General features: G+C 42.1%; 1 protein-coding gene across 3 annotated transcripts in view; it reads left to right on the forward strand.

The window, feature by feature from the left end:
- igsf9a (immunoglobulin superfamily, member 9a) overlaps window positions 1-18,641 on the forward strand; it is a 57,898-nt gene that overhangs the window by 2,359 nt on the left and 36,898 nt on the right. For all 3 annotated transcript variants that reach the window (XM_061698676.1, XM_061698677.1, XM_061698678.1), the window contains exons 2-3: window positions 17,710-17,804; window positions 17,945-18,145. In XM_061698676.1, the coding sequence (XP_061554660.1) occupies window positions 17,744-17,804; window positions 17,945-18,145 (262 nt within the window). In that variant the 5' untranslated portion in view covers window positions 17,710-17,743. The remainder of the gene's footprint in view (window positions 1-17,709; window positions 17,805-17,944; window positions 18,146-18,641) is intronic.

The following is an 18,641-nucleotide window of genomic DNA, read 5'->3' on the forward strand; positions in this document are numbered from 1 at the left end:
TCCGGGCATTACGTGTTGCCGCCATTTTTTTTTTTTTTTTTAAATAACTTTATCGACCGTCAGATATTTACAATACTACGTCAAATGACGCGCGACAGGGCTAAAAATAAACTAGCTTTTGGAGTCAAATGTACTGTGCACGATGGCGACGCGGAGTAAATGTCTTTTGCGGAGCCATTGACCGGATCTGCGAATTATGACATTAAAGCCGATCAGCATACAATGCTAAATATTGGCCGATACCGATCAGCCCGATAAAATCGGTGTAAAGTCTACTAAAAACTGGAATAAATTGTCAGAATGGAAGTGATCGTGATGATAAACATCCAGAGTGACACTGGATCAGTGACAGTGTTTAAAATATCCATCCATACATATACTATCCGCTTATCCTCATGATAGGGTCACAGGTGAGCAGGAGCCTATCCCAGCTGCCTTTGTGCGAGAGGCGGGGTATGCCCTGAATTGGTTGCCAGCCAATTGCAGGGCACAAGAGGCAAACAAACATTCACACTCTCAATCAATCAAACAATCAATCAATCAAGTCATGTTTATGTATATATCCCTTAATCACAAAAGAGTCTCAAAGAGCTTCAAAGCCCCACAAAAATCAATGACATCTCCAGGTCGAGAAGTCCCATCTGGGCAACGAAAAAGTCAAGAAAAAAACATTTGGGAGTTATAAAAGGAAGAAACCTTTAGAAGGGATAACACATGGATGAATCCACTTCCAGTATCACCAGGCTGCAATGGATGCCAAATTAGCAACATTTATCTTATGATATGATGCTGTACAATATTAGTTTAAAAAGCGTGCGGGTCCATTTGATCAAATTAAGCGTCGCAGTTAGACTCCTTTGAGGAAGTAGTTCTCAGGGCCCATCTTGGTTGGTCAATGCAGAATCCTCCACAGCAACTCCTCAGGGGAAGTGGTTCTCCTGAGGTCTTGTCCCAGTCGGTTTATGCTGATTCCTCACAGCAGCATCCTAAATTGGCTCATTGCCACCTAGCCCACGCTCTGAGAAAGAAAAGAGGTGGGGAGGAGAGAGGAGACGTGTCAGTAAGGCAAGCAAATCAATCACTCAATACATTTTCTTCAGTTGACCCTTTAAGCATTATTTTGAATTGTGGAAGGCAGCCGAAGTGCTCAGAGTAAACCCACGCAAACATGGAGGGATTATACAAACTCTCTACAGGAAGGCCGGAGCCGAGATTACAACCCCATACCTCAGAGCTGTATTTTAGGTTCCCTGAAGACTTAAGATGGTCCATAGGTGTGAATGTAAGTGTGAATGCTTGCTTGTCTTGTCTTGTGTACCATACGATTGGCAGGTGACCATTTCAGGGTGTACCCCACCTCTTACCGAAATGGTAAACAGGATAGGCTCCAGCTCAACAGAAAGCCTAGTGAGGATAAGTGAAAATGGATTGATGAATGGATGACTGGTAGCATGTAAGGCGTGTTGGACCGATCGATAGATGTGACCTTGAAATATGAAATTGAGATTGACTGAGATTATTCTTGTCAGAGTTGTAAACCCTCGACTCAGGGATGAGAAATACCGGAACCCCAGAACGTCCTTCCGTTTTCTACAAACTACACATTGGATTGTCTTTCACCACCAATTCCATTTAGTGGTTATTGTATCTATCGAGATTGAACAACATTTTAAACATTGATTTTTAGACATGGAAGGAATTCGACACAAGCTTCTTATGGCCACCTTTGTTTTGTGAGCCAAAAGGTAAGACTTATTTCGTAATAATATCCAGTATGAATGCATACTTTACTGTTGCACATTTTCAATTATATTATCATATTATAGTGGAAAAATCACGTAATTCCTGATTTTTGCTTGCACGTGTTAATTGCGGATTCTATAAATATCACTGTTCCATGGGATACAGGATAAGAGGTACAGAACATTGAATGATGAATTGATAGATGGGCGGATCCCACTCACGAAGGACTATTACTCAAGTATCAAGATAGAGTTCTGCACCTTGGACATTTTTGTCATATCTCATCTTATCGCTTGACTAAAGCAGCACAGTTGAAGAGGGCTCGCACTGTAGCTTTACATCAAAACGCTTGGGGTTGGAATATGTGTTAACTTAGATCTTGCATGTTCTTGCTCCCTCTGGATTTCTCACACAGTTACTGTATAAAACAAGTATATTAGGTTCAGTGAGAACAACACTTGGGCCATCTATCCACAAACAATTACATTTCAGTTCAGAGGGGTAAACTTTAGCTGGCTTGTGTTTCCACAGGGAGTGAAGGAGGGGTGGTGAAAGCGGTGTCAGTTACGAGAATAATGTGACATTATTGCCACAGGACATTGTCTAAATTGCCACTGAATTGAACTAAGAAGATACATGGGACACTGTATGGAGGAGCTGTGTCCTGACATTATCTGTAATCTTTGAATCGTCTCCCCATCGTAATCCACTTTTGTTTTAAACGATTGTTCTCCATTTCAGTTCTAAGAAGGCAGTGACAAGTCCCTTATTGACTAATCTTGCAGCGAGCCCAGCTCCACCTTAAGGCCAAATCACACTTTCCACATTGCATGCCGCACATTGCACATGAAACTTGGATGCGCACCTGGTTCCATTCATACTACATTTCTGGATTCAAGTTGGTACGCGTACCAGGCATGCGCACAAATGATCCAAATGTCAGCACTGCAAAAGTAAAAATATACTGCCCATTTGTTTGTTGTAATGTTTGGGATAGTTCACTTCAGGAGTTTTGAGTCATCTGGCTATCTATCTATTTTCCTTTAAAGTTTAATTATAAAGATGCTGATACTGGCGGATCTCTTCATACAAGCGCAATGCAAGCAAAATTAGTGTTTCTTCTTAACATAAATACTCAAGTGACAATAAAATGTTACATTAAGACTACTCTGGCGAGTACAATTTATCCAAAAGGTCACTTAAGTAAATGCAATGGAGTAAATTAAGTTTATAACTACCCATCTCTGGCTGCTACCAACTAAGATTGTCTGTCGGTACGACGACGACGTCCTCCTCACTCATTGCTCCATAGATGTGAGTCCAATAACTGATTTACAGGAATGAAGTCCACAGGAAGGGCAAGTGAATGATTTTGTGTAGGATAGAGGCTGATGTGGGACTCATCGATCCAGATAGCTTGAATTCGCTCCTCTTCAAATTTGTTTATCTGGACTTGTACCAGGTGTCTCCGTTGAGATAGATCAGCAGCAAGGCCATGTTTCCATGATGATTCCATGAAGGCATAATTCCATGAAAGCATGTGTTGTAAGCCAGAGCTCTCTCTCTCAGCCTTTCGATGTCAATGTTGACATTAAACAGGGGGGTGTCATTGCTCCCATCCTGTTCAAGACCTACGTTGTTGCTTGTATCACTCCTTACTTGGCACAATATGGATCCTCAGGATGGAGTGCACCTTCGTACCCACTTCGATGGAGGACTTCTGAACCTACGTCACCTCAAAGCCAAAACCCGCACCAGCTGCCACTCTGTGTATGAACTACAACAATTTGTGATGATGCAGTGCTGGTCTCTTGTGACAAGCACTCCTTTTACAATCCACGCTGTCATCAGCTAGACACGAGCCGGGATGTTGGTGAAGGAGAGTAAAACAGAAATTTTGAGAATTTTCCAGAGTAGTGACCCTCCTGTTCTGGTTCAAATTGATGACAGGCCTCCGAAAGATGTCAATCAGTTTAAATATCTTGGTAGTATAATTTAATATTCTGGTACCATTGACTCAGATGTGCAAAATTGTATTTGTCTCGCTGCAGCTGCTTTTGGGCGCCTCAAAGAACATATTTTCTTCAGCCACTCGACATACCGTCACACTAAAATAGCTGTTTACCGAACAGTTTGTAGGAGACTTTTCACATCTGTTGCCTCCAAAAAAAGATCTCTTGGAGCGATCATGTTCCCCACATTGAGATTGTTTGCAAATGTGGACTGTCAAGCATCGAAGCCATTCTACATCAACGCCAACTTCGTTGGTTTGACCATGTTTTAGGTATGCCTGACTAAGATTGTTCTGTACTCAGAGCTTTGTGATGACTATCGACCTCATGGGACTCCAAAGAAAAGATTCACTGACCCCATGAAAAAAAAAACAACATCCAGATCTGCGGTATTGATCCTAAAACCGTTGAAGGCTCTTCTGCTGATTGGCTGATACCACTACACTACAGAGAATGCTGAAAAAAAGCAATAGGTGGATTGGATATTTTGGGACATTTGACAGTGGAAAGGCAAAGAAAGGCATACTCTACCAAACTGAACCAAACCTTACCACTTGTTGGAAATGGGGCTTTAATTTCCTGTAGGTATGATTGTTAGTGTGAGGAGTTGGCGGTCTTTCTTAATCTGTACTGTGACTAATTGAAGATCTGTCCTGGATGCACTCCACCTCTCACCTTTAGTCAACTGGAATAGGTTCCAGCTTCCCTGTATCCCTGAGCAGTAAAAGTAGTATAGAGGATGGATGCATGTATCCTTTTACCAAACACACAACTCATTCTATTTTAGTGCCATCACAGTGTTTTTTTGTTTCCCTACTTTGACTTTACTGAGAGGTTCATTTCTAGTTGAACCCGCTGTCAGAAGCAGCCTTGAAAAAGTACAAAGTCAATGAACAAACAGATAGTGATTCATGTTTCCTCTAGGATGCAGTATAGTCACTGTTTAAATCAATACTTAGGACATTATTAAAGGACATTCAGTACGTTTTGATGCAAACAAGAAAAGAAAGTGGAATAATTCATGGTAGAGGAAATGGAATTTAATCAAAAAACAAACGTGGGATCCCCTTTATTGTTACTTTTCCAGTTAGAGGGGGCGGAACTGCTGAGAGATGCGTTACAGAACTGTAATCAATCAGCTGGTCCTCAATTTCTCTCCTTATGTAGATTAAAACAGCAACACTGGCACTTTGCTACAGCTTGTCTGTCACCATCTCTATTTGTGCCAGTTAATAAATCGGCATGATATAGGTGGCTTTCTTTCACGAATCACCTTCCCATTTATGATACTTTTAAATGTTTTGTTGTGCTGTGACCAAGCTTATGCTTATGTATGTGTTAGTCAGCATGGACGTAAGAGCTTATTTTAGCAAATATCAAGGGACTATCTAAGCTATGTTACCATGCCATGTGTTTCACCTTTGTCAGTTTGAGTTTTCATTCAGATAATTTTGTTGGCACATAATGCGTTTTCCTCACATCTGTCTTCTTGCTGTCTTTGCCATAATTTTCCCTTTTCTTTCCCTCCACAGAAGACATTATGAACCCCCTGTTTCTCTTAATTACATAATTATTCTGCCATAAACATTGTCTTCCAGTAGCAACATACAGTAAACAACATTTCGATTGATTTGCATTGTTGGCCCCCACTTCAGATGTCAGATATTGTGCAGGCTTGCTTTATTTTCATCTAATCAACTTAATTTTGATGAGTTATCGAGGGGGAGTCAACTGGAACGGACAAGACAATCAGCTGATCATTATGTGCCAAATAGTGGAAGTCCCTGCTGCTTAAACATTGTAACAGACAGTCTCCATTTGGATCTATTTATGCATTCATGAATAAACTTCCGAAAGCTTGTACAAAGGTGAAAGGAGGGGGATAGAAACATCAGGATGTCAAGTCAGACAGCGATAAACGCAATTTACAGTGGATTTTCACCCTTCCTATTGACTTTGACTGTGAAAAAGTGTTTGAACGTTGTGCTGTTTGTTGAAGCATGGGAGTGTGTTGGAAGACATGCTGCAGCTGTTGACAGCCTGTGTAATTGTTTCTCAGCCTTTCAGACTTGGGGGCAGCCATGAAATAAAAACACGACAAAAGATCTTTTTGTTTTATATTAAAGAATACTATACATACAAGAAGTCTATCGGTTTGTGAGGAGGAGAACCTGATTATTATCAACATGATCACTTTATTAAAATAAAATAAAAAAATGGCCACATATTATATACATTTGTACAATGATCTTCTTCTTCTTTTCCTTTCGGCTTGTCCCTTTAGGGGTCGCCACAGCACATCATCCTTTTCCATGTAAGCCTATCTCCTGCATCCTCCTCTCGAACACCAACTGCCCTCATGGCTTCCCTCACAACATCCATCAACCTTCTCTTTGGTCTTCCTCTAGCTCTCTTGCCTGGCAGCTCCATCCTCATCCTCCATCCTTCTACCAATATACTCACTATTTCTCCTCTGGACCTGTCCAAACCATTGAAGTCTGCTCTCTCTAAGTTTGTCTCCAAAACATAGAACATTGGCTGTCCCTCTGATGAGCTCATTTCTAATTTTATCCAACCTGGTCACTCCTAGAGCGAACCTCAACATCTTCATTTCCGCCACCTCCAGCTCTGCTTCCTCTTGTTTCTTCAGTGCCACTGTCTCTAATTCGTACATCATGGCTGGCCTCACCACTGTTTTATAAACTTTGCGCTTCATCCTAGCAGAGACTCTTCTGTCACATAACACACCTGACACCTTCCTCCACCTGTTCCAACCTGCTTGGACCCGTTTCTTCACTTCCTGACCACACTCTCTAATGATCTGGATGTTTGACCCCAAGTATTTGAAGTCCTCCACCCTTGCTATCGCTTCTCCCTGTAGCCTCACACAGCCCAACTACATGTTTTTGTTTGCACATAAGGCCAAAAGTCCTACTTTTGTTTAATCCCTCATTTAAAAAACAGCATTCAAGCAACACGTTTTTCCTCAGACTTCTGAGATTGTAGGGCGAAAGCTGCAGCTGCTACTCTTATGGACTGAATGGATGTCAACAATAGGGAAATGAAATGCCCTTATTTTGAGGGTAATAGCCCGTCAGCAACATATTGGGGGGAAAAAAAGAACTGTGAACTCGTTCATTTTTGGACCGGTGAACTTAGTTAAAAATGTTGAATTATCAACTATAAACTGAACTAGTTTGCATAGAAAATGAACTTTCCCAACACTGATCCTGTATTATTTTACATTGCAATATACTGTATATTGCAGGTTGAAAGAAAATCGTAATGTCATTTTTTTCCAATATCATGCAGTCCTAGGTTGTAGTTTACAGCGGTGTGGAATTCATTCTGACGTTTTAGTTCCCCGATTTCACTATGTGAGAGGGGCCAATATGAAACAGCTCTTGGTACATCCATCCATCCATTGTCTTCCGCTTAGCCGAGGTCGGGTCGCGGGGGCAGCAGCCTCAGCAGGGAAGCCCAGACTTCCCTCTCCCCAGCCACTTCCTCTAGCTCTTCCGAGGGGATCCCGAAGCGTTCCCAGGTAGGCCGAGAGACGTAGTCTCTCCAGCGTATCCTGGGTCGTCCCCAGGGTCTCCTCCCAGTGGGACTTGCCCGGAACACCTCACCAAGGAGGCGTCCAGGAGGCATCCTAAACAGATGCCTGAGCCGCCTCATCTGGCTCCTCTCAATGCGGAGGAGCAGCGGCTCTACTCTGAGCCCCTCCCGGATGGCCGAGCTTCTCGCCTTATCTCTAAAGGAGAGCCCGGACACCCTGCGGAGGAAACTCATTTCGGCCGCTTGTATCCGGGATCTTGTTCTTTCGGTCACGACCCACAGCTCATGACCATAGGTGAGGGTAGGAACGTAGATCGACCGGTAAATTGAGAGCTTCACCTTTCGGCTTAGCTCCTTCTTCACCACAACAGACCGATAGAAAGACCGCATCACTGCAGACACTGCACCGATCCGCCTGTCCATCTCCCATTCCATTCTTCCAAGACCCCAAGATATTTGCACTCCTCCACTTGGGGAAGGATCTCATCCCCGACCTGGAGAGGGCACTCCACCCTTTTCCGACTAAAGACCATGGTCTCAGATTTAGAGGTGCTGATTCTCATCCCAGCCGCTTCACACTCGTCTGCGAACTGCTCCAGTGAGAGTTGGAGATCACGGCCTGATGAAGCCAACAGAACCACATCATCTGCAAAAAGCAGAGATGCAATACTGAGGCCACCAAACTGGACCCCCTCTACGTCTCGGCTGCGCCTAGAAATTCTGTCCATAAAAGTTATGGTGACAAATTGGTGACAAAGGGCAGCCTTGGCGGAGTCAAGTATTGATTATTGAATATTGATTGACACACCCTCCGGTCCCCCTTCTTAAAAAGGGGGACCACCACCCCAGTCTGCCAATCCACAGCCACTGTCCCTGATGTCCATGCGATGTTGCAGAGGCGTGTCAACCAGGACAGCCCTACAACATCCAGAGCCTTGAGGAACTCCGGGCGAATCTCATCCACCCCCGGGACCTTGCCCCAGAGATAGGAGAGCCCGCCTCAGATACCCCAGACTCTGCTTCCTCTTCCTCCCCTTCCAGGTCTCACTGCCATTGCCCACGTGAGCATTGAAGTTCCCCAGCAGAATGATGGAGTCCCCAGCGGGAGCGCTCTCCAGCACACCCTCTAAGGACTCAAAAAGGGTGGGTACTCTGAACTGCTGTTTGGTGCATTGGCACAAATAACAGTCAGGACCTGTCCGCCCACCCGAAGACGGAGGGAGGCTACCCTGGCTGCAGGCCCGGCGACCAGGCGCTCGCCTTTGAGCCCCACCTCCAGGCCTGGCTCCAGAGGGGGGCCCCGGTGACCCGCGTCCGGGCAAGGGAAACCTAGATCCATATATTTTGTTCATCATAGGGGTTTTTGGAGCCATGCTTTGTCTGGTCCTTCACCTAGGACCTTTTTGCCTTTGTGACCCTACCAGGGGCGTGAATCCCCAGACAACTTAGCTCCTAGTATCATTGGGACACACAAACCCCTCCACCACGATAAGGGGACGGCTCAAGGAGAGATAGTACTCATGGTACAGTACTGTTATAATTAGTATCAGCAATTGCTCATCCATAAGGACGTGGGCTTTGGAACCACAGGTTAAGAGTTTGAATCCCACCACAGGTAAAAAAAAATAAAACTGACATTTCTCCTTCCCTGTCTCCATATGTAGTCTGGTGGTCTTTTTTTCAGCATTTTGTTAAATGAATGCCTTTCGAACAGTGTCAATCAAAGCTGAGCCTTATTGTGAAACAGAAGCATTAGCTCTCATAGGTTATTTGATAGTATGGGGTCCCTAAAAAGAACAAAAGTCAAACAAGTACAACCAAGGTTAACACAGCGTCATGGGAGGTTTTACCAATGGTTTCAGTCAGTAATTTTCATTCCTAACTTGACATTCGTACTGTAACTTGAGTAGAGCATATCATATTTATTTATTGTGTTTCATGATTGATCTTTAATATGTACAGCACTTTGTTACAGCTGTGGTTGTGCTTTAAAGTGCTTGATAAGTAATTTTCATGACCCTTGTCCTGCATGCTTCTTCTCCTGTTCTATCTTGTCCTTTCCTTCCCTCACAGGGTGTAGCACAACAGCCTCATACAACACTCATATCTAATGTTTGTACATATGTAATGATTTACTTTTCTAATCCTGTTTACGATTAGTGCTTTGTCTTTTGTCTTCGTTTCTCTCTCCCCTCAAGAAACTTTGTTCTGTTCGACTGATCGACTCTGATTCTAAATAAACATCCATTATAATATTAAACGAAACCACAGTGGCAGCTTAAAAACTCCACTGTGACACATTAAAACTGTTCCAGCATAAAAGGGATACAGATCCTCCATTCTGCTTGACCTAACAGCTGAACAGGACAAACAAAACAAAAAAAGTAATTTTAGTAAAGGAAATAATATTTTATTTATTGTGTTTTATGTTTGATCTTTATTATGTACAACACTTACAGCGATGGCTGTTCTTTAAAGGGCTCTATAAATAAAGTTATATTATATGGTGTCTCAGTTTAAACACTAATGGGCACTATGTAAAACTGAAGTTATGTACAGTCACTGAGCAATAAAAGGTTACCAGTAATGTGGTAATGCCGATACATTATTTTTTTGTGTGACAATTGTACAAATGATGCCGAGTCCTCGAGCAATTTAGAGCAGTTTGAAATGGCTAATACAACAATAGTCTGGTGCAGTGACCATTGTCAATTGTGCAAATGGTGCAGATACTTCTCAAGCATATGTGTTGCAAGTATTGGTCAACAACAGATGTAGAGTGGTGAGACTTCTACAGTGAGTGCACGAATAATGTATAATTGGCCTGACAGAGATGCGACTACAATCTCAAGATAAAATTGGCAGCATGTTCCAATGGAATTGTATGTTAACTGTTTAAGAAGTTAATGGTAAGAGGAAATAAGCTGTTGGAATGTCTGCTAGTTCTAGTTTGCATTGTTCGATAGCGCCGACCTGAGTGAAGGAGCTGGAAGAGGTGGTGACCAGGATGTGGAGGGTCCAAGAGGATTTTGCATGCTCTTGTCCTAGTTCTGGCAGCGTGCAAGTCCTCAAGGATGGGTAGGGGGAACAGACAAAATTTTCAGCAGTCCATTGTAGTCGGAGTTTGCCCTTTATTGTGGGAGCACCAAACCAGACTGTGATGGATGAACACAGGACTGATTCAATGACTGCTGTGTAAAACTGCCTGAACAGCTCCCGTGGCAGGCCGTGCTTCCTCAGAAGCCACAGGAAGTACATCCTCTGCTGTGCCTTTTTGAAGATGGAGTTGGTATTGGTCTCCCACTTCAGGTCCTGAGAGACTAATTCCGAGGAACTTGAAGGTCTTGACAGTTGACACAGGGCAGTTGGACAGCGTGAAGGGTAGCTGCGGCGAAAGATGCCTCCTGAAGTCCATGATCATCTCTATAGTGTTGAGCATGTTCAGCTCCAGGTTGTGTCGGCCCCACCACAGCTCCAGCCATTCCACTTCCTGTCGATACGCAGACTCGTCACCGTCTTTAATGAGGCCGATGACTGTGGTGTCGTCTATACTGTAGATACTGGTATTGGTATCGGTGCATCCCGAGTAAAGTAGTAGAGAATTCTGACTTAACAGGGGGACTTGGCTTATGTTGGACATGCACTGAAAATTATGTGAGGCTATTCGTTGTAGATTGGGACCAGGCCGTACCGCGACTCGCAAAAATCCATGGATAATTTACCCCCACTATAATTGCATTGGGGAAAAAAAGAAAAAAAAAGTTAACCCCCCCCAAATTCTTGAATAAACTGCCAATAAGCATTTTTGCGGTTTGCCCCCCCCCCCAAAAAAATTAACTAAAAAATGAAAACAAAAATAAGAATGAAAAGAAAATGTAAAAATTGGGGCAAAAAATGGGAAAATAAATTGTGGAAAAAAGTGTGAATTGGTGAATACAAGGATGCCGAACTGCAAATATGCGGGGGTCCACTGGACTTCAAAATCCCACTTAACTGCACTCAATGCTGTTTAGAGGTATGCATCCTATATGTACAACTAGATTTGATGCATTTCATTATATTGCTGCTGTACATGTTGCCATCGCTTTACTGTGTGCATCATGATGTGGTGCATGCTAACATTCAGAGGCAGAAAGGAAAATATTCCAACAACAATATTTGTGATGTAAACATTGTGATGTATTTCTCACACTGACTCCTTGGCAGGCTGCAATCAAGAAAATATGCCACAGATCATTAATCTAACTTTGACTGCCTAATTCATATTTGACACAAACTGAGTTATTATTTTCCAAAAGATTTATGACTTATCAACCCTCCCCCACTTGCTCTTGTTCTTTGAGGGAGCACCTCTGCTGACAACTTTTTCACTTCTGCTGCAAAAAGCGAACTCTTTCATTTCCGCTATATCTTGCAGAGTGGAATAAAAGTGTCCATCAACATTGTGCTCACAAATTAAACATCTTTGCTTTGCATATTGGCTGTGTCAGAAAGTATTGGAAAGTCTGTTCTTCCTAGGCTTGGTATCAACTGATTCTATAGAGGTTTAAAAAAGTATTCTATCAGTCAAATTAGCCTTAACATATTAGTTAAATGAGTTACAATATCACAGATGAGGTTTATGAGGTGGAGAGTCTTTTACTCTGGGAAAAAACCTTCAACACAATTTATTGGATGCGTTTGTTTTATGGCAAACTGTAACAATATATTTTGATACCCAACTTTAAACGGAGAACTTTTCATTGTTGTTTACCTTTTTATAGTCCGGTGTGCTGCTTCAGCACGACTTGGTTTTAGTTCAGGTCACTGGCCAGTGGTACGGTAAATAACATAGCCGTATCACTGTGCTGTGTTAATTACCACAATCAGCTTATCTTAGTTTTATACAGTTATTTTGCTGTTATCACCGGGATTTTCCAGGTTTGATCTGGACTGTAGAAGGGAGACTGCTGTTCCTGGATGTGATTTACCTTCTTCCACAGAGAACCCAGTAGAAGGCCTGTGGATGCCTTCTTCATTTATCGTTTTCATTCATGTTGTGCTTCTGTACTTGTACTTCTCACACACTGATGAACTCTCGTCCCACATCATAACCGGCGAGACTACGTCACCCACACAGGTTACTTACATTGCGACCTTGCCTAAATGGGAAGTCTTAGCTGGCAACAGATTGTTGGCAGTTGGCAAAAGTTGCAGTAGGCAATAACCAGTGGAAAGTCCATTGTATTGAAAATACAGTGTCCCGGTCTTGTGTCTGTCATATTCCTACCAAAATTTGACATTGCTGTTTGCATGGGCTGCATAGTAGTTTAGTGGTTCGCATGTTTGCCTCCCAGTCGTTCAAATCTCGGCTTTAGCCTTATCTTATTTTAACATCAGCCACGTGTCAAGAGACTATACTGGAAAACCTAATTCGCCTCCAAGTGATGCATTCAATGTGGTGTAATTTTTTGCAGTTTCAGACCAGAATGAAACTTATTTTCTTCTGCTTTTTTTTCATATACATAACAAATTCTACTTGGCATGGTGAACGAGTGGTTACCTCTAGGGCTGCAGCTATATGTATCTAGATATATATATGTGCCCTGCGATATACTTGCAACCAGTCCAGGGTGTACCCTGCCCGAGCAGACTAATGAGGACAAGCAGTGTAGGAAATAGATTACACGGCATAACTTTGATGAATTTTATTTTCTGAGTGTGATGTGTTGATCTAAAGCTAAGTCATATTTGTTTTTATCTTTAGACATGCAGTACTAAAACAACAATACAGTAATCATTTAAAGGTCTGATATTTTTGCTATTTAGACCTCCTTAGAGTGACTCTCTAAGGCTGTTCACAATACAGGTCAATTCAGATTTTTTACCCCAGTGTGACATGTGTCTGATTTTTTTTTTCAGGTCAATGTGATCAGTACAATTCCAATTTTTTCACATCCAACCCAGGCCTCTTTCATATGTGGATATAAATCGGATATGTATCCGACGCGAGTGGAGTATGGACGCTCACATGGCACGCATTCGACCTGCATGTGATCAAACGGCGACAAACGTCACAATTGTTGGGTAAAACAGACACGCCACAAAATGGGAATGACGGGTGAAAGGGCAGCAAGCAGTCAGTGGCGAAAAGAAGATGCTTTCGAACTGATGAATTTAAGAAAATGTTGGCTCCGGTTGCACAAAATCCTTGAAATCTCCACAAATGTGTCATGAGGAAACATATGTGAGGTGCCGTATTTACTTCTGTCAACATGGTGACTCGTGGTTGTGCGCATGCGTAATGTGACGTCCTATTTTGTGCGCATGGATGTGATGTCACCGACGCGTTCCATCCAAAGTAGAAGTCGAATTTGTTTTCATGTGATTGTCTAAAAAGATTGGATTTAACAAAAGAATGCCCTGCCGTGTGAATTTAGCCTAACATGGACTTACTATAAAAGTGTCAATTTAATTTTAAAAATCACCTTGGTTTTGTGATACGAGTGTCCAGAAAAGGTCCCTCTGACAGCTACTTCTGTTTGACCCAATTTTGTATCCGCTTTGTCAATTTTTGGCCAAGATTGACCATTTTCCTCTGATTGGTTGCCTCCGTGTAGAAGACCCACTTCTGAGAATACACGTGTTTGTTATATAAAAAGCGTTGGCTCAGGAGCTGAGAGGTAGGCGGAGATCTTCGCAAGTGACATATATATAGTAAGCTCAAGAAATTTGAATGACCTGATTTCAGGCCTCTCGGCAGAAAATGGTGTCGAACTCAGGAATGCATGGGCGATTTTAATTCATATTTCACATGTTTACTGAGGCACCATAGAGCCACTATTACATCGCAAATACTAAAAAAAATTTGGTTTGGTAAAATATGGCACCTTTAATTGATACAACAGACTAACACTCAATCAATTAAGTATATGTTATTGTACAGAAATGAATATGTTATTCATTTAAATAACAGTGAAACCTTGGTAGTTGAACACCATCTGTTCCAGTAGTTCGTCTGACCTTTTTGGGGGCGATTTTGAATTATTTTTACCTATAAAAAGTGAATATATAATTAATCAATTCCCATCTTTAAAACAATTTTACCATAGTTGATTTTGTTGAGGTTTCTTCTGTAAATGACCCATCTGGGAAAAATCCTTGTTTGATGTGAGTGTTCCACTGTCACTGTCCTTGTTGAGGCTTTGCAGGCAGTCGTATAATTGATGATGTCATGGGAAATGACAAGCAGGCAGTCATATGTCAGCGGCTGTCGTTTGGTATTTTCTCATCTGGGTATTTCTTTTTGTTCTCCCTGCACTTTGGAAGAACATTTTGCTATTTCTTTGGGTTATGAAGACAAGAGTAGCTCTGACAGTCAAAACAAACATTGACGCTGCAACCTTTCTTTCTTTCTTTTTTTTATTTATTCAAGAAAGCTCAGACGGATGGTACCCATTTTCATGGTATTTTTCACTTTCCGCACCTTATGAAGCAGTTCCTTCGTTGTAGATGAACAGAACAAATCATGAAAGTAATATATTTTCAGGGTTACTGGTACTTGCAAATGCTTATTGTTAAATGTAAGATAGTGTTTTTTTTTTCTTCCCTCAATTTAAAAGAGTTCCCAGGTGTCTTAATATTAGGTTTATGAAATCAAAATACCACAAGGATCAATAATTACACCCCAACACCTCTGGAACTTAGCCTGTTTTGAACGGCTCGAGATCCCCCCGGAAGAGCTGGATGAAGTGGCTGGGGAGAGGGAAGTCTGGGCGTTCCTACTAAAGCTACTGCCCCTGCGACCCGACCTCGGATAAATGGTAGAAAATGGATGGATGGATGGATGGATTACCAGATCGTATGTGTGGATAGCACTCCTCCAATACTCTGCATCTGAGCATCTGCGACTCAGTTTGCAACTGTCCAGGCCACAGTTGAGCCACCTACAGTGATTAACCTCCACTTGGACAACGGTCACCAGTCCGTGTCTTGCGCCGGAACTTCGATCTTGATGTCACCAAGGCAATAAAGTCCATCTGGCCCACAGCTTGACAACCGCCACAGAATACTGTTTGGGGAATCTACTACAACTTGTTATCCAGCCCAGATAAATCTGCTAACTCATCTGTTCAAAAACAACATCAGCATCAACTTCTTTAAACATCGGCCAGGGGCATCGCATACACGATCTCTCATGGTGCCCTTATTTTCTTGGCGTCTTAAACCCAGCTGACAGTATATCTGTTATGGCATGGAACCATTGCAGTCGGATGACTTTGGCGGCATTAAGTCAATACACTTTTGTTCAAGCAGGGATTGGACTATATTAAACTTTGTGAAAGGGTATTTTGTCTACTAGTCGTTGGAAGACAATAGTGTCAGAATGAGTGTCAACACTAGGGAACTCCCACTTGTCAGGGGAGAATGTCTCTTGATCTCAGTTATTATCCTTTGTGTGGGCCATGCACTCCCTCAATGTGACTTTCATTGACAAAGAGCTGTGACAATAGCTTCGTGGCTGGAAGCCTTTGCTTTACAAGTAGAGGTGGGTTAGAAGGATGCTGTGTAAGCTCTTGTATAATTTTCCTCTCCCCAATCTATCTATGCCCTTGATACGATGCCGGAAATACAAAGGATCTTTCTCGGAAATGTCTTTCATCCTCACTCATGTTGTGTGAATAGGGCATTTTGTAATTAGTTTTGAAACTTTAGGCAACAACACCTGATCATTACACCTACCAGGAGTGGGGAAAAAATATTGAGTAGGTAACCTTTTAGATTCTATTATATATCAAAGCTAACAGCTTCCACTCTCCTGGGAAGGCTACCTGGAATTGGCAGGGTCAGAGGTCACTGATGTTAGAAGAATAGAGGGCCTCACAAACTTTGTTGTAGTTCGTCCCATAGCTGGATGGGGTTGAGCCATCCAACCCACACCTTTTATAGAGCCTGCTTTGTGCTCTGTGGCACAGTCATGCTGGAAAAGAAAAGGGCCAAGCTGTCTCCACAAACTTGGAAATAGAGAACTGTGAATATGTAACATTCATGTAGGGAACTAAAGGCTCTAGGGCACACACCGATTGTCGTGACTGAATGCCATTGAAATGGAGCATCGCGGAAAAACTTATAACTGGCGACTGAACGCCGTACACTAAGCGATTTGAACATTGCACGTTTTGAGGCGCCACATTCTGTATATTGTACTGTATTAGCTAAAACATGGTGTGATTGTCATGGAAGATGTTGATTGTGACAAAAAGAGGAAATGGGCAATAATAAAGGAAATAGTGTGAATAATTTAAGCGACTATTGCCCCATTCCCCTTTCACCCTTTCACAATGCCGGACAGCTTTTTGCACAATTGTCAAAAACAAAAAAAACTGTACCGGCATTACCAGATAACTAGCAACCCTTTATTGCTCAGTGACTGTTTTGTTTTTTGTCAATGTCTTTATGTCTCAAAAGTGTTCTTTGTCAATTGACTGTCTGTTGTACTAGAGCGGCTCCAATTACCGGAGACAAATTCCTTGTGTGTTTTTGGACATACTTGGCAAATAAAGATGATTCTGATTCACTGACTGCACCCATGCATTTCGTGAATCAGGCCTCAAGAATCACGAGTAGCCTGTGGGCCGGTTCTAATAATATTTCACCAGTGGTGGGACATTGTGGTTTCCTAGTATTGTTGTAGAAGTGAGAGATTTGTAGAAATAAAGTGTTGCATATTGATATTTATCTGTTTCCTTTTTTTGAAAACTGTGAGAAAGTGTCTTCACATACATGAATATCATTAGTTATTAATAATAACAGTTAAAGATAATTGGTAGTCCTTCGCATTAACCAGTACCCAAGAAGTAGATCTTAGTTTCAAAAAGGTTGGTGACTCCTGAGGTGTACGCACGCACACACACAGGCAAGCGCACTTACACACATACACACACGCACACAGACACACACACACACACACACAAATCTAAGAAGAAGTCTCAATTGAGCACTGGGAGTGGCAGTGAGAACTGATGCGTTGATCCTTTAGTATCGGCTGCCACTAGCTCAGCTTATCTTCGTCCTTGAGTGCTGCATGAGCCAAACGCCTTCATTGATGCGCTCTAAATAAAACACTAAGATGTCATAATGCACATGACTATTGGAAGATTTACACAACATTATGACATTTATATAATGGCCAGGGTGTTTTCTGGCTGCAGAAGCAACTATACCCATTTGTGTAATGATATGGGATGAATTCCAATCACTGAAAGCTATATAAAAATCAAACCGCTCCTTTCTCCCGTGTCTGTAAAATGATGACAGAAATAGAACTTCAAGCTGTAGCATTTTCACAGATGGTTGTTTGTGTGTCTGCGGTCAAGTTATTAATGTGGGTATGACAATTGTGTGCCTTTACCAACAGATTGAGCATGCTTCGGGTTGTTTGAACGACAGCTATGGGGTCAAGAAGATCTTACTTGCAGACTCCTTTAGTGGTGGCTCTTTTTTGCCACTTTTGTAAGTATATTTGCATGCAACTCTACATTTATTGTATATTTTCTGTGATATTTGCCCGCCATTGAGTGTATTTTTATTTACAAAATCTCATGTCACATGAAAATTGAGAACATATCATTTTACTTCTCATAACCCGACAGGGACTATTGATGGGAGAATGCCAGAGGTGCGTGGAAAGGTCAGCGGTGTGGCAGAATTGACTTGCAGTGTTCGTCCATCTGACTCAGCTGATGTGTCATCTGGGTCACTGCACGTGGTTGAATGGGGGCGACAAGGGCTCAACATCCCTGTGTTGATCAAATTTGGATCCTATGCGCCTCGTGTCCATCCACAATATGAGGGTGAGCAAACATGCACGCTGCTGCTAAACTATTCTATACTCACATTGATTTGCTTTGCTAAATATATTGGAAGTGCAGCTACATTTTGTAGAAAAAGAATGGGTAGAGAAGCACTATCGTACCATTATGTGTGTGGTTTCACTCAGTTGATCACTGGAACATAGCTGATCTTATTTGTGTCAATTAGGGGGAGTTTTAATTAGATTGCTCAGTCTAGAATAAATTGGACAGCAAATTTTAGCAATCCTCAAAAACAAACAACATACAGAAGTTGAATACAACAATGTGAAAAGCTCACTTTGTTGAATTCAGTTCCTGTGTTTTCCAGGGAAAGAGTGTTATGCATAAGAAAATATAGTTCTTAGACAAAGCAAACAACTACACCTTTCTGGCATTTTAAAACGAGCCTCTTTGAGAGCCACTTTTATAAGGATCTTACTTTTGTTGAATCATCATCTTTTGTGCCCATAGCCTTGAAAACAAAGAATGTCTTCTG

This window comes from Phycodurus eques, chromosome 15 (genome assembly GCF_024500275.1).
Source record: "Phycodurus eques isolate BA_2022a chromosome 15, UOR_Pequ_1.1, whole genome shotgun sequence".
Lineage (NCBI taxonomy): Eukaryota > Metazoa > Chordata > Actinopteri > Syngnathiformes > Syngnathidae > Phycodurus > Phycodurus eques.